The following is a 26,852-nucleotide window of genomic DNA, read 5'->3' as shown; positions in this document are numbered from 1 at the left end:
TGTGTGTGTCTGTCTATATCTATCTACAAATATGTGTGTATGCTTGTATTGTTCAGCTGTGTATATTATTCTTCACTTTCACTAATACATCAGAAACATATTCTGCTGTTTCTTTAGTTTCATCAGTATCAAAATTAAAACGTTCTCTAAACAAATATGCATTTTTTAAGTTTGACATTTCGCTACAACACATTATTACTTTATCCAATACTGTGCTAGTTGTTCACAAATATTTTGTATATTTCATAGCCATTTTGTTTTCAAAAAATGTTGTTGTAATACTTACCTGAGTTCTGGACAGACAGTATATGAAATATCAAAGAATGACCTTCCCAGCAAGGCAGTGAACTGATGTACATTAAGCAGATGTTCATGTTACATAACGGCAGATATGAAGGGTCTTCTTGACTGGCAAGGACTTCCTTACCATACAGAATAATCTTAAATTAATTGGTAGTCTGGTCATGGATGTTTTGTAGACTTGAGATTAATGGGGATAAGGTGGGTTGGTCTAAGGAAGAAAGACAGGCGGGACAGTACAACTGGTCCTAAATCATTAATATAAAAATATATATATAGGAAACCACATTACATAAAAAAGTGCTGCGGTTGAAAAGTTAAGAAGTAATTAAGAAAAAGAGATTTTTAATTAAAATGAAACTGTAAGAAAAATAAACTGGAATAAAATATTTTATATTATTTATCCAGTGTATGCAGTAACCATGGTGTTTATTATAATTAATACATTTCCACTGTTCTCACTGAGTGGGCCATTCAGCATAGCAACCAGCATCCCCTTAGAAACAACCACTTACTTCAAATAAGTGAACATCATTGCAATGTCCTTCAAAAGGCAAAATGACTTCCAATAAAACGATGTTTTCAGAAGACAAAAATGACTTCCAATTAAAAAAGTGCACCTGTTCCTAGCTTCCGTTACTTATACACTTGTAAGTCTACAGACATTCCATGTTTAATGCCAGCAGATTAACTAAAAGATACACTACCTATAATGAAATATAGTAATCCCAAGAATCCCCATTACCTACTTCTTCTAGGAACAGACTTTGCAGTACTCAGCTCATTTCTCAGCATTAGGACCACAGCTTATAGAAATCCCTACCACTAAATATGAGCTCACTCCATTCCTACCATGCTTTATATAATCAACTTATAAATATTTGAATTGCAAACCATCCTGCAAGTGCCATACCTTTAAAGTGTCATTTCTTCATACTATACCCTCTTACTCTATCCATAAAATCTTCACATACATCTCTTTTCGCATTTTTAAACCATATTCTCACTCTACCTTAACATTTTCTTCCCTTCTACTTTCGCTCCCCATCGCATGAAGTGTACATATCGTACACTGAATAGTAACTGCATGTGATGCATTTTGAAGCCATTATGTAACTTGTCTTGCAGTTTAAACATTTTTTGTAGTTATAATGCCGATAGCTTTCTCGCAAAATATTCTTTACTGTTCATCATCATTATGTATCCATTTCAAATTTTCAACTTTGTTATCTTTGGCTGTTGTTTTCTCAGTGGCTGAGCCTGATAATGGCACAGTTGTGTCATTGTTCTACTCTGGTCATAGCCGGCCTTAGGCATAGGCCAATTAGGTGGCCGCCTAGGGTGCCGGCCTAGCAGGGGTTCTTTTCCAGTATTTATTTGGTGTAGGTAGACCAGGATGAGGGCACCAGGTAGTGTGGTGGGGGGGTGCCGTGGAGTCCTTTTGCCTAGGGCACCTGTTGACTTAGGGTCACTCCTGACTCTGGTTAACAGATGAAAATAAAATAAAATAAATACATACACACATGCATACATATTTTATTTATTTATTTATTTTATTTTATTTTACATTTGTTAACCGGGCTAGTCTGACTGGATATATTTCCATTTTCAGCAGAGGCCCGGGGAGAAAAGCTCCACATATAGACAAGACAGATACCACATAGCAAAAAAATAACAGATTAAAATCTCGTAGGACATGGGACTTTAACTCCTAGACAAGATAATTAACAACAGAGTAAAGGTATTAAACAACATATTCAACAATATTTCATCTTTAGAACCGTGAAGAGAGGGCATAAAACCAAGGAAAAGAAAAGACAATAATAGACAGAGAGAACAGTTTTATAAGAGATATGTACTGTGAGAAAAATAGACAAAAGCCATGAGGAGGAGATAAACAGATTTTTAATCAGGCTTAGAGCAGGGACATATCCAGTGGTTTTTAAGGTAGACTCTGAGTTTTTGTTTAAACAGAACAGTAGATGCAATTGAAGTAAGTTCAGAAGGAAGTTTATTCCAGAGTTTCCCAATGGTATTCGAGAACAGGGAATCACCAGCTAGGTTATTAGATTTGGTTAAGGTAACCAGCAGTTTGCTTGAAGAGCGGAGTGAGTTCAGGGGGGTTAAGAGGTTAGAAAGAACAGGTGTATTAAGAGGTTGGTAAAAAGCTCTTTGGACAAACATAAGTTGGGATAGAAGCAACATGTTTGTCAGTTCAAGCCAGTTAAGTTGTTGCAGATTCAGACAGTGATGGGTTCTGAATTGCTTCCCAGTAACAAATCTAGCTATGTTATTATAAGTGGTAGACAGTTTAGAGAGATTGTTTTTCTTAAGGTTAGTATAGATTGGTGAGGCATAAAGAAGAGTGGAAATAAGATGAGAGTGGGCAAGATTAACTTTGGCTGGGGAGGTTAAAAATGTTTTGATTCTATATAGAGAGCCAAGTTTCCTGTTTACAGATTTAATGGTATTGTTGATATGACAGTCAAAGGAAAGATTATTGTCAATCGTGACACCTAGCAGTTTAGTAGTAGAGTCAGGTGATATAGGGGTTCCATTAGTAGGTAAGATAGTGAAGTCAAATGTAGGGGATCTGGTAGTAGGCTTAAAGAGTAGGAGTTTGTTTTTTTAGGAACCAAGTTTGAACTTTGGAAAATACAGCTTGAGTATTAGTTTGAAGTGCAGAAATGGATTTAGCAGAGCAAATTACTGTGGAGTATTGAATGCATGTAGCCTGGGAATAGCTACTTGTAAGTCATTTATAAAGAGGGAGAAAAGTAGAGGTCCAAGAATAGAGCCTTGGGGACCCCAAGAGAAATTGGGAGAAGAGATGAGAGTATGTTATCCCAGAGGACGGCCTGTTTCCTGTTAGTGAGATAGGAACTAAACCAGTGGATAGCCTTAGTTTCTAAGGAAAGGGATTCGAATTTTTAATAGGAGAGTGGTTAACTATGTCAAAGGCTTTTGACAGGTCAATAAAGAGAAGACAGGATGTTATTATTTTTTGTTAATAAAGTCTGTGAAGGAGAGCAGAGCAGTGGTTGTGCTATGAAAGGGCCTAAAGCCATGTTGACAGTTAGTAAGAATGTTATTTTGTATTAAGTGGTTCATTAACTGATGATGAACACATTTTTCCATTATTTTGCAAGTGGGGACAATAGGGCTATGGGCCTGTAGTTAGAATATTCATAGGAGTTACCTCCTTTATGTAAGGGTATGATGTGAGATTTTCCAGATATCAGGTATGGTTTCTTCATTTATGGTTCTATTAATAAGAATGGATATGGGATAGGCAATTTCAGTTTTGAAGGAATTCAGAAGGAAGCTGGTCAGCTGAGGGGGTACATGGTTTAAGTTTGTGGATACATCTCTGTATGAAGGTAGTGGAGATGGGTTGTAGCCTAAAGGTTGGTAGTTTGGAGGATGCTTGGTCAGGGATGCTAGTGTTGTCACTGGAGAGATGGGAGACCAAGGAATTAATAGTATCAATGAAGAATGAGTTGAAAGTATCAAGGGAAGAATTTTTTTCAGACCCAGAAGGGGAGGGAGTGGTAGTTTGTCCAGGGTGAAGAAGTCTGTTTAGGGTTGACCAGAATTTTTGAGGGTTATTGTGATTCACTTGCTGAAGATTGCTATAATAGTTCCTTTTATCAGAGAGGATAGCTTTTTTGGTACTGTTTCTTGTTAATGCTTTGGTCTCTGTATACTGCTTGCTCTTATGTTGTTTATGTTTTATTTATGTTCCTGCTTGGAAAATTATTCCTTGTAATATGGGAGATTGACAGGAAAAAGTTCTCCTTACCATGAAATCAGGCTCAGAATATAAATTAACAATATACGTATGTATTTTCTGCATAAGGGATCTTGACAGACTCACATGCTAGACAAATGAAGACTGAGGATACAGAACCAAAGACTACAGGTTGAAATATGCTACCATTTCATCGCTTTCCTGCTTTGTGCAAAATTACCACAAAGTTTGAGGCTAATTGTCTAGTTTTCATGCCAAAATGGAACATATGATTTCCCTTAAACAACTCAGGCACCTGATATCAGAAATGTTTTGCTGTATGAGTGCTTACACATGGCAGGGCATAGGCCAGACACTTTTCTAAAGTTTTCATTTCCTTCTAGTTTTTCTTGCTTTTGAAAAAAAATGTTAGTGCTGTAGAACACCAGAAAGATTAAAATGGAAATTAAACATAATGCGTCTTATTAATAAGTAGTATACTGGTGTGTTGTTGAGTATTAGAAATATTTGTAAAAAGAAATGGTCTGTCTCATTGCTTTCAGAATCCTTGGCTTCCGGCGTGTCCCTCCTGTTGCTGGCAGATTGGTCAACATGACGAAAGAAATAAGAGATGTCACTCATGAGAAGAAACTATGGAGAACATTTTTTGTTTCACCAGGTGATGACTGAATCTACTTTTAGTTTCTGAAGATTTTGAATATAAAGATAAACAATAAACAATTAACCAAAGCATTTACAGGTCATATCGGTACATTGTGAATTAGATGAAATGCTTCCTCTTACTGAAAGATAGTAACTCAGGAAATAACACAACTGTAATTTTTTATACCTTTTCGTACTCGATCATTTATTAACATAATTTCCTGCCTTTGATCTATAATTTATAATGCTATTTTAATGACACTGCGTTGTTACTTTGGCATCATCTCTGGCTCTTTACGCATCACAATGTCTAATGCTTTATTTGGTGCACCACAGAAAAAGTGTTAATAACACCTGCAAATATGACTCTAAAATGGTATGCAGTATACAGATGATTCCAGAATACCATCCACATTGCTTTTATGATTTTTTTTCTTTGCATTGTGGTTTATTTCATTGCACTTACTTACTCAGTGGAGGCAGTGTAATTCCAGTGTGTTCTTTCATGTTTTTCTTTCCACTGTAGTGCGACCATGGATTTGATATATATATATATATATATATATATATATATATATATATATATATATACATATATACATATATATATATATATATATATATATATATATATATATATATATATATATATATATATATATATATATATATATATATATATACATACACACACAGACACACACACACACACACACACACACATAATGTATATATATATATATATATATATATATATATATATATATATATATATATATATATAAGTATGGGGATGTGAGGGCTTCATATTTTTGGTCTGTTCCTCATGAAACTTGTGATTTTCTGGCAAATCACTGAGGAAATCATTAAATAATTACATGCATTTGAGTTTTAGACTTTATATCCTTCAGGAAATGCACACTAACATAAATCCTGCTGTTTTAGCAATTCTCTAAATTTATAATAGCAGTATTTAAAATCTGTCCCTGTTTTTAGGCCTTTGTCCCTCTCCCCCCATTATTTTTGGCTTTGTCTAGAGTTCTTGTCCTAAAGGGTTAAGGGGTATGTTTTACACAGTTTACTATCAAAATTCAGATCAGCACGTATGCAAAGTAAGGAAAGTCGAAAAGCTGTTTTCAAGTTTTTGTAATGCTGATCAAGAAAATGTTTGACTCCATATTCGAGAATGCTAGTGTGCATTTGCTAATGTGAAATCGACGTTCTGATAATAGATCATACTACAGTGGGGATCAGGAAATATACCTTTTTCTCACTGTAATGCAGTCTCAGAGTTTGAATATATAATATGCAGGGGATGTGGGGGTGGGCTGCAAAAATATTACTGATAACATGGACTTTCAACATTGAAACTTCTGGTGTTCAAATGTTGATTACATGTTACCATTTCTGAAATTTTGGTAATTTGTTATTACCAATTTCAGCAAACTGGTTTGATCAAAAGGTGGAAAGTTATATTGATTTTCCATATTTTGATAGTAAACCTTTTTACACACATATACATACATACAGACACACACACATGCGCACACACACGCACACTCACACACGCGCACACACACACACACACACACACACACACACACACACACACACACACACACACACACACACACACACACACATACACACACATACAGATTCATCCTGTGTTGCTGCTAACAGATGCACCTTACAGATGACTCCCCTTCCATATATGTACAGTATACAGATATCTTGGTCCACTTGAATTAGCTAGCTTGTTTTATTACCACAACATGCTTTTTTGAAAACCCGACCATGAATGACGTAAAAAGTTATAACAAATTTATCTCAGTAAGTGCTACATTCATAAATTCATGCAACTTTTTTTTCAGTCTTTGCAAAAACATCTGAAAAGTAATGGAATATGTCTTGTTTGTAATGGAGCAGAAGGGCAGTCATCTACTTCTGGCACATGTATCTCTGACAAAGTTATAACTCATACTGAGCATCTAAATGCAGTACATAAATCAGCTAGCCCTTCAGTATACAGGGATGAAGCCCTGAATACAGCTCAAACAACTTAAGTTTGATTAACAGCTTGGATTGCCTGACAGTCGGGCAGTGAGGATGTATGTATGTACCCATCCTGGAGGGGAAGGAACAATTGAGCATGCTGGGTAGATCCCTTGAACCCTGGTTGACGTCAGGACTCAGGGAGATTGACAAACTGGGATGTGTGTGTATGTCAAAGAGCAGTGGCTGTCCTAGGACAAGAGTGGGCACATCCTTTGAGAGATGATACCCCAGGCTGCTGGCTCTGCTCTGTCGTCTTGACTGACACTGACAGCCTCAGCCAGTAGGATAATACCATTCTGAATTCTGATTTCCCTCTCTCCTTCTACAGGGAGAGAGCAGGGAGCCATGGGAGTACAATGGTCAGGTGGGGCAAAAAACAAATAAATAAATAAATGGAATGTGTGATTCAGCAAACAAGCATGGTAAGATGATGTTAACTTTTATTATAAATAGAAGAACAAAGAAATTAATTTCACTTTAAAGAAATACAATGAGATACAGGCATGAATGTGATCATCAGTTTTAGCACAGCATGAAAACTGCACATGGATCATACAGAGAGGGTTATAAAGAGGGTCATGGTTATCATGAAAACTGCACATGGATCATACAGAGAGGGTTATAAAGAGGGTCATGGTTATCATGAAAACTGCACATGGATCATATAGAGAGGGTTAAAAAGAGGGTCATGGTTATCATGAAAACTGCACATGGATCATACAGAGAGGGTTATAAAGAGGGTCATGGTTATCATGAAAACTGCACATGGATCATATAGAGAGGGTCTATAAGAGGGTCATGGTTATCATGAAAACTGCACATGGATCATACAGAGAGGGTTATAAAGAGGGTCATGGTTATCATGAAAACTGCACATGGATCATACAGAGAGGGTTATAAAGAGGGTCATGGTTATCATGAAAACTGCACATGGATCATACAGAGAGAGTTATAAAGAGGGTCATGGTTATCATGAAAACTGCACATGGATCATACAGAGAGGGTTATAAAGAGGGTCATGGTTATCATGAAAACTGCACATGGATCATACAGAGAGGGTTATAAAGAGGGTCATGGTTATCATGAAAACTGCACATGGATCATACAGAGAGCGTTATAAAGAGGGTCATGGTTATCATGAAAACTGCACATGGATCATACAGAGCGTTATAAAGAGGGTCATGGTTATCATGAAAACTGCACATGGATCATACAGAGAGGGTTATAAAGAGGGTCATGGTTATCATGAAAACTGCACATGGATCATACAGAGAGCGTTATAAAGAGGGTCATGGTTATCATGAAAACTGCACATGGATCATACAGAGAGCGTTATAAAGAGGGTCATGGTTATCATGAAAACTGCACATGGATCATACAGAGAGGGTTATAAAGAGGGTCATGGTTATCATGAAAACTGCACATGGATCATACAGAGAGCGTTATAAAGAGGGTCATGGTTATCATGAAAACTGCACATGGATCATACAGAGCGTTATAAAGAGGGTCATGGTTATCATGAAAACTGCACATGGATCATACAGAGAGGGTTATAAAGAGGGTCATGGTTATCATGAAAACTGCACATGGATCATACAGAGAGCGTTATAAAGAGGGTCATGGTTATCATGAAAACTGCACATGGATCATACAGAGAGCGTTATAAAGAGGGTCATGGTTATCATGAAAACTGCACATGGATCATACAGAGAGCGTTATAAAGAGGGTCATGGTTATCATGAAAACTGCACATGGATCATACAGAGAGCGTTATAAAGAGGGTCATGGTTATCATGAAAACTGCACATGGATCATACAGAGAGGGTTATAAAGAGGGTCATGGTTATCATGAAAACTGCACATGGATCATACAGAGAGGGTTATAAAGAGGGTCATGGTTATCATGAAAACTGCACATGGATCATACAGAGAGGGTTATAAAGAGGGTCATGGTTATCATGAAAACTGCACATGGATCATACAGAGAGGGTTATAAAGAGGGTCATGGTTATCATGAAAACTGCACATGGATCATACAGAGAGGGTTATAAAGAGGGTCATGGTTATCATGAAAACTGCACATGGATCATACAGAGAGGGTTATAAAGAGGGTCATGGTTATCATGAAAACTGCACATGGATCATACAGAGAGGGTTATAAAGAGGGTCATGGTTATCATGAAAACTGCACATGGATCATACAGAGAGGGTTATAAAGAGGGTCATGGTTATCATGAAAACTGCACATGGATCATACAGAGAGGGTTATAAAGAGGGTCATGGTTATCATGAAAACTGCACATGGATCATACAGAGGCGTTATAAAGAGGGTCATGGTTATCATGAAAACTGCACATGGATCATACAGAGAGCGTTATAAAGAGGGTCATGGTTATCATGAAAACTGCACATGGATCATACAGAGAGGGTTAAAAAGAGGGTCATGGTTATCATGAAAACTGCACATGGATCATACAGAGAGCGTTATAAAGAGGGTCATGGTTATCATGAAAACTGCACATGGATCATACAGAGAGGGTTATAAAGAGGGTCATGGTTATCATGAAAACTGCACATGGATCATACAGAGAGGGTTATAAAGAGGGTCATGGTTATCATGAAAACTGCACATGGATCATACAGAGAGCGTTATAAAGAGGGTTGTGGTTACTGATAAGTTGTCATATAATGAAGGGTTGTAACTGTCAAATGATTATAGCCTGAACTGCAAGAGGTTAAGATGTGATTTGGAAGTCAGTATTTATGGATGAGGAATTGTTCTCCTACACAAATTTAAAATGAACCTCTGATAACTTCTCACTACAGATTAAATTTGTAAGGCACTAAAGGAATGTGAGCAATAGAGACATTTTGTAAGAGACAGTGAGAACATATGGGTTGATTAACTGTGTGACATAAACTGGTGTTGAGCAATCATTACCTCCAAATCAGATAGGCTTATTAGTGAAATGAAGTTTGGAATTTAGTGAGGGTGAGACGGCTTGACTGCTACATTTTTTGTTAGTTTGTTGCTTTTGTCTTAGCTTAATGCACAAGACCCAGTTATGACAGAGATTTGTGTGCAGTCTTTAGTAACCTCTAAGGACACACCTCTCAGATGTCCAGCTTTTTGTGGAATGTCCAGATTTTTTGCTTTATGTTTTGGTCTACTTCTCATAAAATTTGTGGTTTTCTGCCAAATCAGTAATGACTGAAGTTAATAAATAACAACTAACATTTGAGGTTCAGACTTCCATCTCCTTCAGAAAATGCATGCTAGCACAAACCAGGTTGTTATAGCCACTTCTTATGTTTATAAGAGCAATAGTTAAATTCTGTCCTTATTTTTGGACCTTTGCTACCCCTCACCCATTATTTAAGTCTTTGTCATCTGGTATCTCATTCTTCATCTGAAACTTTTCAGACCAAACATCATGCACCTAATCAAGTCTTCCTTGATGATACAGGTGTGAAAAAACATTATGATTCCTCTAACTGAGAAGGGATCAGACCACTGCAGCAAGACAGACATCACCAGTCCTATTTGACTCTTTAGCTTCTGGACGATGAGTTGCTGGATTTCTGATCTTAAATGGTAAACACTGGACGTTCATACTACCCTGTGCTTGAAAACTCAGACATTGATAATGTTTAATACATGCACTTGTCTCACATTTGACAAACATGTGGTATCAAAACAGAGTCTATCTCTTTACAGCTGATGCCAAAATAAGTGTGGTGGTGAGTTTTAAAATAGAACTAAGACAGACTGAAAAAAAAAAATAGCAATTGAGTTTCAGTACAAGTAAATGCAAGGTGCTGCATGTGAGTACAGCTAGTTCTAGTAAGATGCATGCTTGTGGAGGTCATTCTGAGTGATAATGATCCATAAAAAGACCTATGAGTGACATTAAATACTTGTGAATCAGCCACCAAGTGTTGAAATCATGGAAAGACCAGTAGTGCTCTGCGGTGTGACGTCAGTACACATCAGAGACAAAACTGTATGCTCCTAGCATGGATCCAGCTGGAGTGCATTGTAGACTGCTGGACACATCACATAGTAAAGGTACTACTGTGGATAATAAATCTAAAATGCTGAGACGAATGCAGCAAGGGAGATCAGGAGAAACAAGCTGAAGGAATGGAAGAAACTATGCAGAAAGACAGTGGGAGCTTAGAGTAAACTTGCTGAGATGTGAAAAGTAGGAGGAATTGTTGGGGTACTCCAAACTCCCAAACACTTAACAAACAAGGCCATCTTATGAGCTTACACTTATCATTAGAACTCCCAAGAAATAATGCATTGTTTTTGTTGTTTTTGATAAATAAATAAAGAAAATTAGAGACAGGACCCAAGAATGAAGAGCCCTTAAAGTAAGTGATAGTATGTACTCTGGACCTCAAAATATTTCCAATATCCTTGCACACAAATTTGCTACCAATTTCAGCACTCCCAAGTGTGACCATTATTTTACTGTGGCCAAAGGATAAAGGCCAAAAATATATTTTGGGATCATATCAGCATGGTCCAGAAACATTAATTTCATAGCCCTGAGTAATGTCTACAGCATCTCTTTTGATATCATTAAGCATAACCTAGCAGCCTGACCTTCACATCCTCTTAAACAAATGTTAGGCTTATTCCTGAGATAAGTCAGTAAACCCTATTCAAAAGGGTGTCTCTATAAACTGAACACCCATGAGCCTTATCAGTCTCCCCTGCAGAGTTAGGGAGAAGATTATTATGGAATTTGTTCACAGGTTTATGGGTGACTTCCGTCTTTTATATTATAAACTATTATGATTGTGAAGGTGACTCATGCTTACTGAACTTGGTTACCTTTTCTCTGGGGGTCACAACAACTTACATGATGAGTTCTTATCCATTGTCATGGTCTACCTGTAGCATACCAATGCTTTTGGAACTACTGCTCTTACAGGGGTTATGAACAAACTTAGCAAGCCTGGAATTAATATTTATGTTGTCTGTTAGATTGCAAATTTGCAGTCACATAGAATCCATATGAAAAGAGTTGGTGATAAACCCTCCAGCCCAGATGAAGAGTTTAGTAAAATGCCACAGGGCATTATATTCAAGCCACTCATTTTTGGTATGCTTTTCTATGATTTACAGGTTAAAAACAATTCAATGTTAAGTTTGGAAAAGACTGTAAATGAGGGAGGATTGTCATCCCCCTCCTGCCATATGCAATGATTCTTCAAACAGGGCAGACACAGCTTACAAATGATGTAAAATATTAACTTGGCACAGAATATAAGTAAGTGTAGCATTTCCATTTTGGTGGAGCAAGGGGTTCATGTCTATTGCAGCATCACTGTAGTTCTGCTAATGATTGTTTCTGTTATAAAGGTCCTTAGTACAACTGAAGATGAGGGTCTCTCCTTTGACCAACAGGTTTCCACAATAGCAGGGAAGGCCTTCAGCATATCCATATGAATATTAAAGTGGAATTACAAATTGCTTCAGGGAAGTCACTCTTCAATGAATACCTTATTTGCCTACTCGGTCATAGAGTGCAGTGCCCCCCTGGACTGAATGGCTTGCCAAACTCTGTTACTGAGATTGACTGAAAGACCATTCCCACTTGTTGGTTTCATATTGTCTCCCAAGGAATAATCTGTATCTTACCTTACAGGTCATTAATTAACCTCATTTATTTGATACTCTGTTTAGAATAACCCAAAGAGAAGGCTAACACATGCATCCATGTATGTATGCAGTTTATGTTAAGATTTTTTGTAAACCATAGTAAAAAAAACACATTATATTTATAACCCAACATCTTCCTTGTCTTTGGAATAAGCCCTATTCTTGAAATAGTGCCAGTCTCTACATGTAAAAGTTAGATCTTGTTGAATATATAGGAGTATATACAAATTGTGTCAAGGAAATTGGCAGCCAAGCTTTTCTGAGGCCACTAGGGCTTAAGCTTGTCTCAAACCTATAAACTTATGAACCTTTAATGTGGGAACATAAAATCATAAAAAAGAGACTGATTAACAGAAACTAAAAATAATGAATGGGACAGAAGAAAGGACCTCCAGTAAACTGTTAAACTAAGTTTAATGCTAACCTTAGGAAGTATTACTTTTGGATGTATGAGCTAGGCTGCCATAGAGAGGAATCAAAATCAAAGCAGACCCACCCAAAAGGGCGTAGGATATCTGGTGCATGTGTTAGGCAACAGAGAAGGGCAGCTGCAAATTCTTAGTTGTGTACATCAACCAGACTAGACAGAAAAAATAATTATGTCCTGAAAGCTGTTATAACAAGCTCTGTAGCCTTCTGCCATGATAAAAAAAAACATCTCTACATCTACTTACTCAATTGGTGTGCTAGCAGACTGCTGATGACAAGACTATGCTAGTAAATGTAATAGTTTAGTGCAGGACAGCAAACATGTGAACTGTGAGTATCATCCTGTTTTCCAGAGTTTGATTCTGTCAGCCTCCTTTTGTCTCTTGTGTGACTTTGGGCCAATCCCTTAAGAAGAAAGTGTTTCAGGGTCACTTCTGAAGAGGAAGGGCTTTGTTCATTTACCTTTTACACAAGTAAATAAAAGAAAACATTGAATTTGTATAATTATGATCCAGAAGTTAGAATGTGTGCATAATTATGTCATTCTAAATGACAGAATTAGAAAAACACAAATCCAGAGATGTACTGACAATGACTTACAGATGGAATTCTTCAAAGAAGTTTCAGTGAGTGGTTGACTTGAGCAAAAGTCATTGGTAGAGAAAGATATTCAATCATATGATTCTTTCAAGGAAGAAATAAGTTCTGTAAAAGCTGTATTAATAATGGATGTTAATCAGTTAAAAAAGATAAATGCTGGAAAGATGCATGATTCGTATCTGGGGATAATAATTTGCAAAAGAAATAGTAAGAGATGCAAAGTTTTAACCAAGAATGTTGACTTGTATGTGACAAGTAGCAGCATTTCATGCCATAACAACACAGAAATAGAGATGTTAATTGACATGCTGCATTGCTGACCTGGCAGTGTAGAAATTCTTCATCTAAGGAGCCAAGTAGGTACTAGTTTATACCATTTCAAAGAAACCATGCATCTTATATATGCAAATTATTTCAAAACCTGTAGTAAACTAATAAGCATTGCAAGTGCAAGTATGATTAGAGCTTTAAAATCTACATTGACAGCACAGCGGATACCTGATGTCATTTCTGACAATTATCTGTGTTAGAAAAGTCAAATCTTGAGAAGATGTGCATGAGTGAAAATCCAGACATGTAATATCAAGCACACACTACCCAAAATCTGATAGGCAAAGGGGATTCCAGTGTATAGGTCATTAGACATTTTCATATGAGCTACTGTGGCGAAACCAAAAGGCCACAACACCACTTCACCATAGAGTGGTGTGGCTGAAAAACAGAAACACTACAGCATTGTACTCCAACGAGTAAACACGTAAATGTGATGAACACTAACTGTCACAGCTGTCTCTGCTGTTAGAATACAGCCAGGCAGCATTTGTTAGGGATCATTACATGTACCTGTTTACTCACTGGCATACAATGCTGCATGACTTCTGCTTTTTGGCTGCACCATTTAGGGATCATCGCATGTACCTGTTTACTCACTGGCATACAATGCTGTATCATTTCTGCTTTTTGGCTGCACCACTCTATGGTGAAGCGGTGCTGTGGCCTTTTGGTTTTGGTGTAGTAGTTCATGGGGAAATTACTCACAACCTACATACCATAACCTGCCTCAAAGTTCAAGGATGAAGACCAGCCAGAAATGTAACAGCCAGACTTGTCATAAGAAAACAGAGAATGTGAGACCTGCGATAGTCAAATCTTATGGAGTACCAAAGAGGCTCTTCAAAACTTGTGTGCAGCAAGGGCTGTCATAAAGGGAAACAAGACAGAGAGAAGATCTTTGTTTAATACTCTATAAGAAGAAACTAAGCAATACATTGGCAGTTTGAGACTTGATCATGACACTAATGACTGAAAACGTGCTTTTCTAAAATGTCTTTTCAATGTGTGCACAACAAACTTGTTTAGTGCGAGACTTTTGGCATACTTCACATAAAATTAAAGATAACCGTCTTTAAAATGATAATTTATGAACTGCATGCTACTTCACAGAGTGCAAGTAAAGTAAGCTTATACTATACTTATAAAAATGGAGGTTAAATATTTCTCTTGTTCTTTTCTAAATAAACTTGGATAAATACAGCCCGCACCCCATAATTTGAAGCATCTACTTGCACAACAATTTTTTTGCTGTAACAAGTATTACAGTTTGTAGGAGCAGAGTAAGTAAACACCTTATTCAGGCTGGTTATTCATCCCCAAAGCATGTGATATTTATACAGCACTCTGACAAATATCCAGATGTAATGTTTTAGGGTACTTGTACTGATACAGTATACATATGCAGCAGGAGACATTACTTAACAAAGCCAGTGTCTGTGTGTATCAGGAATTATGGTACTTGTACTGTTAAAGGACCATTGTGTAAAAACATCATACCTGTAATGCTGGAGTGTGTATAACAGGTGGAATAGTGTGTATAGTGTTGGAGTGTATGTATGAAGCAAGAGACATGCTGTCTGTGCTATTGTGAGTGTGTGTATATAGCAGGTGAAATAATGTCTATACTGTTGTAGGGGTCTATATTAGATGATCAAACTTTCAAAAGTTCGACTGTCATATGGTCGAAACCATATGATCAAATTTTTGAAAGTTCAAATATTTTAACAGAGATCTCCGTACAGCACGGAGTGGGAAGATTTCCCTTTTCTGCACTGTAGTGCAATCTCAGAGTCGGTATATTTAAAGAGCGGGGGTGTGGGAGGTGCAGGGGTGCTTCCCCTTGCTTAAAACGTTCAGGTAGGTTATTTGTGTAGTTTATTTTTTCTATTAGATTTTTGAACTTTTAAAAGTTCGATCATATGGTGTCGACCATATGATAGTCGAACTTTTGAAAGTTCGATTATCTGATGTAGACCCCTGTTGTAGTATATACAGAAAACAGAAGACATAGCATCTGGACTACTGGAGTGTGTGTGTATAGTTGGTGAAACGGTACCCACATCATTAGAATATATGTATAATGCAGGCAACATGGTATGTAATCTGTTAGAGTCTTTCCGTACAGTGAATAATAACCCACCAGACTGCCACCATTATGTGACGTGCCCTACTATCCTGGGTCAGTAACTAAGGAACTTCAGTCCTCACTATTGACTCCAATCTAAAACCATCACTTAAACAGGAGTAATTTTTCACAATTTCTCCTAAGAACACAACAAGAACACGCTCCATAACCGGGGACCGGACTGTATATTTTTGTCCGCCCCTAATGTAACTCCTTATTACACACTCCAGAGCAATGTGCCCCAGTTTAGGACCTCTGATACACTCACACTTAAATAAAGTAAATCTCACACATCCAAACACTTCTGGGAAAGCATGACACAGATTTCCAGCTGTGTTCCTTCCCCAAAATAATATGGTAACAGGCTGCCACTAATCAGAGCGTCTACATTCCCTTTCAAAGGCGTGTCCAGTTATTAAAATTAGATATCAAAACAAATGGTAGCATATTACCTAAAGCAGCCAGGCTTTCAGAGTGGCCAGGGAATTATTAAAGCAGGTATAAGCACTCTCAGATCACTAAAGAATACACTAATTGACCAGCCACAATGTAAGATAATAAAAATATTTAATAATGAGCAAAATGACTAAAAATGTAAAACAGTAATTTCAATAAACAAAACAGAATTCAATCACCAAAAAAATGAAATTAATACCAAAGGATAGAAATCCAACATTTAGAAAAAACTCTGATTAATTGGCTATAATTTTCTATCTAACTGAAAAACATTTCCCTGATAAAAACTAAATATTACAAAAGAGCAAAGGCAAGCTTTCATGAGTCCTTTGGGTATCCACTGCTCAGTACAACTCTGAACTGAACTCAACTAAAATATGAACACAACACTACTGAACTCAAGAACTGAACTGTTTAAACTGTCTTCAGCAGGCTCTTTTATAGATTAACCGTCTTAACTCTTCCACTTCTTATTTTCATTTCACTCTTTGAAAATCAACAAACAGCTGTTCTTTTAAAGTTCCTTCCTGTCTTTCAGTCTCTAACAGTAAACACAGAGGAAATAAACACATTCTGATGACATCATCTGCAGATCGGCTGACTCTGAGATAATCTGCATTGAGAATCTCCTGTACAAACATACACAATTAGACATGCAAAGGAACACTGTTCAACTTTTAACACATTCTGTACAGAGTATTAATCAGCATGTAAGAAGTTATTTACAATATCATAACTAGTCATGCTGGCATAAAATACACAGGTTAATCTGAAATTGTGTAGAAAGCTTCGGCCAGACATGCTAGAACAGATGACACTGTTAATCTCTTCACATATCTCTCCCCCCATGACTCAAGTACAATTTTCAAGCGACCATTGAAATATGACACTTGAAAAAAACAGGTCTGTCTGGGAATATATCAACCTACTCCTCTCCTGGACAATCTATCTGCATTGGCATTATTAATCCCACTGCAGTGTTGTATTGTCATGTCATATACTTGCAACCCTAGACTCCACCTGAGTAACTTGGTATTTTACTTGCTGACTCTATTTAGTCATGTTAAAAGGTTATGATCTGTAAGTACAGTGAATTTTCTTCCATAAAGATAGGGCTGCAGCTTCTGCAATGTCCATACTATGGCTAGACATTCATTCTCTACAACTGTATAACATTCTTCTCTAGGTTGAAGTTTATGGCTAAAATATACCACTAGATAGGGCTGCAGCTTCTGCAATGTCCATACTATGGCTAGACATTCTTTCTCTGCAACTATATAACATTCTTCTCTAGGTTGAAGTTTATGGCTAAAATATACCACTAGATACTCTTGTCCTTCTGAGGAAACTTGGCTAAGTACAGCCCCCACCCCATAATTTGAAGCATCTACTTGTACAACAAAGTTTTATGTAAAGAATTGTGGTAAGAAATATCCAGAGAATTGTTATGGCTAGACTTGTATAGGCCCTAGGGCCAATAGCCTAGTACCAACCTATGAACCTATGAAATTCTTTGCTGTAATCTGGGCTGGCTAATACAGGGGATCCTCCCAAAATCTCTTTAAGTTTTTGGAATGCCTGCTTGCAATCTGTGGTCCACACTACCTGATCTGGTTTATTTTTCCTAGTTAGGTCAGTAAGGGGTACAGCTATTGTACTATAATTTGGCACACATTTTCTTTAGTACCCTGATGTCCCTAGAAATGCTCTCACTTGCTTTTTAGTAATAGGAACCTGCCACACTTGAGTAGCTTCCACTTTGACAGGTTCTGGCCTAATCTTACCACTCCCCATTCTGTGTCCAAAGTAAGTGACCTCTGTCATACCCATCTGACACCTACTGGGTTTAATGGTTAATGTTGCCCTTTTAAACTGGTCTGCAAATGCCCATAGCATAGTCTTTAATATTTGCATAGTGTTTGTACAGCTTAATCTCTCCACAAGACCATTAGTCTGGGAATGATAGGGGGTGGTCTTTAGATGTTTCACTCCACAATGCTTCCACAGACAACTCAGCAGGTCTGACATGAAGATGGCTCCTCAGTCAGTCAGTCAATCATTCAGTTTCGGAAAACCTACCCTGCTAAAAATTTCTAGCAAAGCATTTGCCATCTGCTCTGCCTCAATAGACAACAAAGCTACTGCCACAGGGTATCTGGTAACATAATCCACTACCACCAGGATATATTTCTTCCCTGTAGAACTTGGAGTACTCAGGGGTCCCGCAATATCCATGGCAATCCTCTGAATGGCTCTTCAATAACAGGCAAAGACATTACCGGAGCTTTAACCTTGTCCCCTGTCTTGCCAACTTTTTGGCACTGTTCACAAGTCCTACAATATCCTACCACATCCTTTGCAATCTAAGACCAATAAAAATTCTGCATAATTCATCTCTTAGTACATTTTATACTCATATGACCTGAAAAAGGGATGTCATATACTATGGTTAAAAGTGGCAGATGGTAAGCTCTAGGCACTACCAACTGCTGTATTACCTCACCTTCTAGCCCACCTTCAGAGGTCCACTCTTTATAAAACAAACCTTTTTTCCAGTATACAGATGTCCCTCCTCTTCCCTGAGCCTCAGTTGCCATCTTAGTCAACTCACTCAAGCTTTGTAATGTAGGGTCCGTAAGTTGAATCTGTCTAAACTCTACTTTTGTTATCCTCCCCAGCTTCCTTCCACAGGAAGCCTGGTAACTTCAAACAGGTGTGCCTCACTGTCAATCTGGGTACTGCCACTCATTTCTGTCCTTGCCATCACCATGTCCAAGGGAACATCAGTACCTACCAGCAGCTGTGGCTCACTTTCAGACATACTGCTGCAGGATAGCTCCATCTCTGAAGCAGTCACCACACCAGTCCCAGATTCAGGTATGAGATCTGTCTGGGACTCCCCCAGGCTACCGAACCTATGTGCCTGTCTTTAAGCCTGATTGCATTTCACTGCATGCACACAAGGTACTGCATCATCAAAATCATTTCCTGTCAGGACATCTGCAGTAATATCCTCAAACACACCTACCTTCTTGCTTCATCTTCCACCCTCCCAGTCAAGATGAACCCTAACCAAATGTGGTCCTTCCCAAAGCTCTCACTGGAGAATACTGCCCAAGAAAGTACTGCTCTTCTCTAACCACTGCAGGCCTCACAATGGTTATATCAGAAGCTGTGCCTCTCTTAGCAGTAACCTGTTTACCATCTACTAAAGTAGGATACAAATCCGGGTGATAGTCTGGCATCCCTGTTGTTTCCAAATAACTTACCACTGACAGTTTTGTCATCCCCACTTGTTGGCTCCTTCACCCTTTATTTCTCACTTTGCTTCAATTGATATTTGGCTACTATGTGGCCCCTCTGGTTACATTTGAAACATCTAATCCCTAACCGTGTACCTGGACTAATAGTTTCCCCTTTTACTGGTGTACTCTGCTGGAGTGGTTTAGACTGCCCCCCATGGGTTCAGTTATGTCCATGTGCAGCACTGGCTATCCCTTTCTTATGCATTGGTGCACTGCTTGCTAAGTAGAGATCTGCTTTTCTCCCTAACTCCTCCACAGATTTACACTCTTGATCTGCTAACCAGATTCTCATGTCATCAGACAAAGTACTGAAGGCTTGTTCTCTCACCAAAAGATCTTCCAGTCCCTCAGAAATGGTGATTTGACACTCACTCACCCATATGTGAAAGTAAGTACTTAAATCAGCAATATAATCATGTACACTTTCATCTGCTGTGCATCTATGTTCACAGTACTTTTCTTTCTATAAGCTTCAGGTGTTAGTTTAAAATAATTAAGAAGACACTTTTTTACTTTATCATAATTCAAACAGTCTACATCAGACAGTTGTGACATGGCATGAACACCATTGCCATAGAGTAAGGGAGTCAGGAGCTGAACCCAGAGATCATGGTCAACATCATACTGCTTACATACCCTCTCAAAAATATGAATAAATCTATCAAAATCATCCATATCCCTGTACTGAGGAAAATGTTTGCTGACCTTTATGACTTCTGCAATCTGATTATTCCCTTCCCCATTACCTTTGTGACCCTCTCAAAGTGTAAGAAGCTCCACTTCATGCCAGGGCTGTCTCTTGTTTTCCTCAGCTTCTAAATATCTCAGTCTTTCTGCTGATTCCAGTTCAAGATGTAGCATTCTGTCCTCAGCTTCCAGTTCAAGTCTCCTTAACTCCAGACAAATTCTCAGGTCCTCTGAAGAAAAGGTGAACTGTCCTATCTCAGTAGGCTGCACATCCTAATACTAAACTGGATATCTTCCAAATGGCTGGTCTGAGCTGAAGCTGCAACTAAGGATGAAGTCATTGCTTCCTTAGTCGGGTTGGCATGCACCAGTCCTCAGGCTTCATACTCCTTGGCCAACTGGTTCTTTGTCAGCTTACTATAGTCTGCTGCTGACATCTGTGCCTGCGGTCCCTGACTAACTAACTAAAAATAAATAAAACTGTGGTACACTGCAATTCTGTATGTTTACCTTGTGGCACACACACACACACACACACACACACACACACACACACACACACACACACACAAATAAATACATAACTGCAGCACAGGAAACCATCTTGTGAACTCACTGCTGTCAAACTACAGTATGCACTTCACTGCAACACCCCCCCCCACCACCACCACCACCACCACACACAAACATACATCTCAAGCTGTGAGCTCCAGAATCAAGGAGAAAACTTAACGGAGGAGAAAGGACTAAAATCAGGAACACATACACCCTTATATGTTTAGAAAATTGCTAGAATAACAGGCTTCATATTGACGTGCTTTTTTTTCTGAATGCTACTAAATCTAAAGCTCAAATATTTCTCATTATTTTCTTATTGCTAATACAAGTCTAAAACACAAATGTCTGCCATTATTTATTAACTGGAATATTGCCTGATTTGCTAAAAAAACATTTATGCAGCACCATGTATGTACACACACACAGACACACATACACACACACACACACACACACATTTAAAAAATACTTACCTTCCTGGTCCTACATTCTGGATCAGAGGCATGGATAGTGTTTGTCAAAGAAAAAAAAAATATATATATATATAGAGAGAGAGAGAGAGAGAGAGAGAGAGAGAGCTCTACATATAAGTATTCATAGCACACTGTGTGTGCACTTACTGAATTCAAGAACAGCACTACCACAATGTTTTTGCTGTCTATTCACTCAGAAAGGTTACACTAAGTGTACACATAGTGTATACTTTGTGGTAACCTTTATGAATGCAGCCTTATCAACTAAATAAATAAACTTGTCACCATTCTGGTATCATTATAAAAACCCATACTGTCTTTCAGTTTTAAACCAGGCTGCCTTAGTCAGATGAGGTAGCCTAGTCCAATAAAAATGCCTCTTCATTGCTTTATACAGCAACCTGGGGAGTCTTCCTCTCAAGTGATTTTTCATGTTCCATTAAGTCCCTTTAATCATCATTCAGAATAAGCATAGTGCTGGACTGTTTTCAAAACAGACCAGTGATCACAGTTAGATGATATTTTCTTTTTCTTTTATTTTTTTAAATGCAATTCAGAGCTCGGGACTCAACGCATGTGCATTATTAACATGTGAGGAGCTCCACGCTTATGTGTTGGAGAAAATAAACAAATTAAGCTTGCTGTAGTGCACCAAATAAAAAATAAACAACATAATTCATTTTATTTTTACTTTTTCAACTGGGGAGCTGCAGCTCAGCAGCCTGTACTTGAACCACCCCTGGTGTGCTGTGAAATCAAAGTTTTCAAAATACGTAATTCATATCTATGAATATTTACAGGAGTCGCAGGTCTTGCCAGCACTGTGACCATCCTGGACTATAGCATGCCCTTTTTTCATCATTGTTAACTAGGTAAGTGGGCTGGTCTACAGAAACTTATAAGCTATGACCCTACAAGGATAAAGGTAGTATATAAATAATAATGTAATATAAGTAAATAAATGAACAGTTAAGCAGGTCCAATCAACCAGAATATTTTGGGGATGAAGCCAGATTTCAAAGAGAAAACCCATGTAGACAGAGGGGAATGCTGATTCCACACTGACAGTGTCTGACAGTCAGGATCAAACCCTAAAACTGTGAGGCAGGTATCTGTCCACTGAAACACCTTGTCTTATGCTGCTTCTGTGAGCCGCCAGTGTAATGGAGCCTCGATTATGAATGACATACATATTGTCATTTCCACTCCCCCCATGCAGATACTGAGGTTTATGTGGCCCAAGAGCAGTACTGTGTATTTTTATCTGTACTGAACTAGATTATCTTTCTGCCCCCCCGCCCCCCCCCCCCCGTCACCATTTTTAAGTCCTTCCTTAGGCTATTTCCCATCCATCACTGCTGTAAATGCATTTGTGATGTCAGTGAAAAAGTTGAACTTACCATAACAGTAGATGTTTGAATGATCACTGCTGCAGTAGCCTTAGCTATATGGGTTATGTAGCCTGCCAAGGATATAATGGCCAGCCAACTTCCAAAGCTTCAGGGCATCTTCTGCACACCCAAACCATCAAGCAGCTCGGGATGAGCTGACTAAAAGACAAGTTTGGGCACAAAGCCCTTCAGAACCTTCTTGCCAGCAGGATGAAGGATGCTGATCCCTAAAAGGACTATGTTAGGAACAAAACATAAGCATCCATATTCTGACATAAAAAAACACAAAAAACAAGGGGGGGTGAAGGGAGGGAGTGGCTATTGCAGCAGTTATCATTTGAACATCTACTGTTATGGTAAGGTCAACTTACACAACTGTACTATGTCCTTCATACTGATCACTACTGCAGTAGCCTTAGCTATATGGGTAGATTACCATAGCTAAATACATTTGTTTGGCATAACAGTTAAGGTCTTCACCTCATAAGAACAAGATACAAGGTTTGATTCTAGCCTCGAGTTATTGGCTAGGTTTAAAATGGCCCTTCAAGGAAGTTAGCCTGGTATTACTCTATAAACCTTTAACCTATTAGAGAGGTGGAAGGAAAAGAGTCTAGGAGCCCTTGTAGAATGGTCCTAGCAAAGCTTGGTTTGTACCTTGAGAAGCACTATAAAGTGCTTTGTAAAAAGTATGTACAGATGACTAAGGAGCAGCTTCTAGAATATTTTGAGAAACCACCCCTTTCAAAAAATCCATAGATGAAGCCAAGGCCCTGGTAGATAGGGCCTTGACCCTACCTGGAATATATTTGTTATGGTGAGTATAACAAAAGATAATAGCTTTTGACAATCTTTTGGAAGCAGTCTGTTTTGTCACAGTTGTCCCTTCTTCTTACCTTCACAAGAAGTATACAATTGCTCCAAAGATCTGAGATAGAGTTCTGTCAAGATAGTACCCGAGTTGTCTGTGGACATCTAATGTATGGAGTATCTTTTCTTTTTCTCCCACATTTTTAGAAAATAGTGAGGTGGATAGTTTGGCTTAAAGTAAACTTGGATACCACTTTATGCATAGAAGAAGGATTAGTTCTCAAAGAAACCCTGTCCCTATGGAAAATTAGGTAGGGTTGAGTCAACATAAAAGCTTGATACTCAGGTACCCTTCTACCAGAAGTCAGAGCAGCCAATAAAACTGTTTTCCTTGTTAAAAGCCTCAAGTCAGACAGATTAGCTGGTTCAAATGGAGACGGTATTAGCTTTTCTAACACAAAATTAAGATTCCCAATGAGGGGTCATTTATTTTTCTTGGGAGCCATTTATGCAAAACCCCTTTCAAGAGCATTGTGACTGCCTTGAAAGAAGAGGATCTATGGGCAGATATGCTGAAATAGCTGATAAATGAACGTGGATGGAGGAATTAGAAAGGCCATAGGATAGCGCCTCACACAAATAGTGTTAAACCAGAGAACAACTAACCCTGCATGAGTGATGGTTATGCCACTGTCACCGTTTAGAATTTTTTTTCTATTTGCTAATATATGATTTTCTAGTAGTAAGCTTTCTTGCTTCAATTAGCACCTGCTCCATGTCATTATAGTCTCCATGATGCATGCAATAAGGATGCAGCACTATAGTACAGACCGCTTGATAGGTAGGGGGTTCTAAGCTCAATACTGGAAACTGTAATACTGTATGTGTGTGTTGGTTATACCATTTTGTCCACAGAGGTTCCTCACTAAAAGAATACAGGGTGTAAGTAATATGTCATATGCAGACCACCTCAAGGCCCTATCCCTGTATTCTGTCTAATACAGGCTTTTGAGGGGAGATCTGTGCCTGGCATACAGAGCATTGTCAGACCCCACTCTGATGGACCTCCTGCATATCCACAAAACAAACAGTACCAGAATTACCCATTCTAAAGACTTAAACCTTGCCTGTGATATAAATAGGACCTGCTGGAGAGACAGGTATGTATCCCAGAGACTACCCTGTCTATGGAACAGGATCCCCATCCATGTGAAGCAGAGTTCCTCCCTAACCTAATTCAAGTGCAACTTGGACAATTGGATGGGAAACCAGAAATTTATCCCTGGTTTGACACCTATGTCTCTGATGCAAACAGGTAACCTGTAAATGGTTCATCTCTCAGACCCATGCTTATACTTATTAAAGGTATCAAAACTTGTCAGAGATTTGGGATGCATGGCTAGGCTTAAAAAGGCCCTTGTGGTCATTAGCTTAGTAAACACCTATGAACCTATTAAGTAAACAGCTGCCTTAAAAAATTAAGACCTCTTCATCCAGGCAGTCAGTTGATACCGACTGATGTTGGAGTGTATCGAACACTCTGCTCTTGTGTGAATAGATCCAGTTTGTGAGGAAGTTTGTGGTAATTGCCCCTGACCATTTCTGAAAGAAGCGAGAACCACAGTGGCACAGACCAGAAGGAAGTTACCACAATGATCTTGAGGGATTCCTTCTTAGCCTTCCAAATTACCCCGCATATTAGTGGAAAGGGTGAAAGAGCATACAGGAGCTTTCCTGTTCAAAGAAAAGGAAAATGTATCTGTCTTTCAGGCCTTCTTGCATAGAGTCCTAGAACACAATCCTGCCAGTTGACTGCTCAGAAAGGAGGCAACTCTTTCTACTTGAGGAACTCCCCACAGATGGATTAAACCTTGAAAGACCCCCCCCAGTTTGATTTCCATTTGTGAGAGTCTGTCCTGGTCCAGCTCATTTTCTCTGCCACACAGTTTTGCTCTGACAGAATGTAGAATGACTACAGAGTGAGATTGTGCAAGAAGCTATATCCCAAGCTAACATGGTTTGTCTGCAAAGAGAGCACAACCTGGTTCACCCTTGCTTGTTAATATACCACAAAACCATGGTATTGTTTGTAACCACTTTGAAGAGGTCCCAGGGGTCAAAGATGGTTCAAAGAGTTGAGTGCCTTGATCAGGGCAAGCATCTCCTAGATATTTATATGCTTGCATATGTCCTTGGTGTTAAACACCCCTGCACTATTACTCTCCTGAAAACTATACCCAAGCAAAGTCCAAAGCATCTATGGTGACTGACTGCTTTGGAGCAAAGAGGGAAAAGGGGAGACCTGGATTCAATGATATCTGTTGTCTCCACCAATATATTGTTCTTCTGAAAAACCCCAGCAGTGGGATTTGAAAAGATAGAAGGTGTTGATGCAAGAACTAAGGAGATTTCAGATACCACTATGTCTTTCTCATGTGGAGTCTTGCTAGGGGTATCATGAGAATAATAGATGCAATGCAACCCAAAATCCTGAGATATTCCATTACATTGACCAAAGTTTGAGTGGAAAAGCCTTAAAAACAAATAAGGATCTATTTTTTCCTGTGGAAGAAAAGCTCGTTGACATGAGGTGTCTAGTTGACATCCCAGGATCAAGTCCTGTGTAAGGGAATCAAGATAGAATTTTGACTGTTCTCTTGTAATCCCAGCTTGTGTAAGAAGTCTCTCACTCAAGAGAGAGATTCCTGACACTTTAGAAAAGATTACAAAAATAAACAAGTTGTCTAAATATGGAGAAATATCCTGTACCCTGCAATGAGCTATAACTGGAGCTAGACACTTTATGAACACTCTTGGTGCAGTGGAAAGTCCAGTGTTTAAGGCAGAGAACTGATAATGTAGTCTAGACGTATAAAACACTAAGAAACACCTGAAATCTGGATGAATAGGGATGTGATAATAAGCATGTTATAAGTCTAGTGTTGCCAGGAAATATGAAAGAGAGAGAAAGAAGATGTAACAGGCTGTGAAGTGACACAATGTTTGAGTTAGGGAATCATCACAAACAGGTTTAGAAAAGAAAGATCCAGAACTGTCCTTTCTTTTCTTTCTTTGTCATTAGCACATCCTTGAATAAAAATCCTTCTCCACTTGGGAAGGAGGAACTGTTTATATCAGTCCTTGGAACAGCAATTCATGAAGAACAGGTTGAAATAAAAGAGTCTGATCTGGAGGATGAGCAATGACCCCCTGGAAAAGAAGAGTTTCCTCCCACTGCCATATGAAACCTTGACGATAAC

At 38.4% G+C, this 26,852-nt stretch overlaps 1 protein-coding gene across 1 annotated transcript in view; it reads left to right on the top strand.

Moving 5' to 3' along the window:
- Positions 1-26,852, top strand: part of FAM20C (FAM20C golgi associated secretory pathway kinase) — a 585,432-nt gene that overhangs the window by 442,268 nt on the left and 116,312 nt on the right. Inside the window, exon 5 of the mRNA XM_044089695.1 lies at positions 4,594-4,709. Coding sequence (XP_043945630.1) covers positions 4,594-4,709 — 116 coding nt within the window. The remainder of the gene's footprint in view (positions 1-4,593; positions 4,710-26,852) is intronic.

Source organism: Protopterus annectens, chromosome 12.part0, assembly GCF_019279795.1.
Source record: "Protopterus annectens isolate FY-2018-M chromosome 12.part0, PAN1.0, whole genome shotgun sequence".
Taxonomy (NCBI): domain Eukaryota; kingdom Metazoa; phylum Chordata; order Ceratodontiformes; family Protopteridae; genus Protopterus; species Protopterus annectens.
This window is presented reverse-complemented; position numbering and strand designations above follow the sequence as displayed.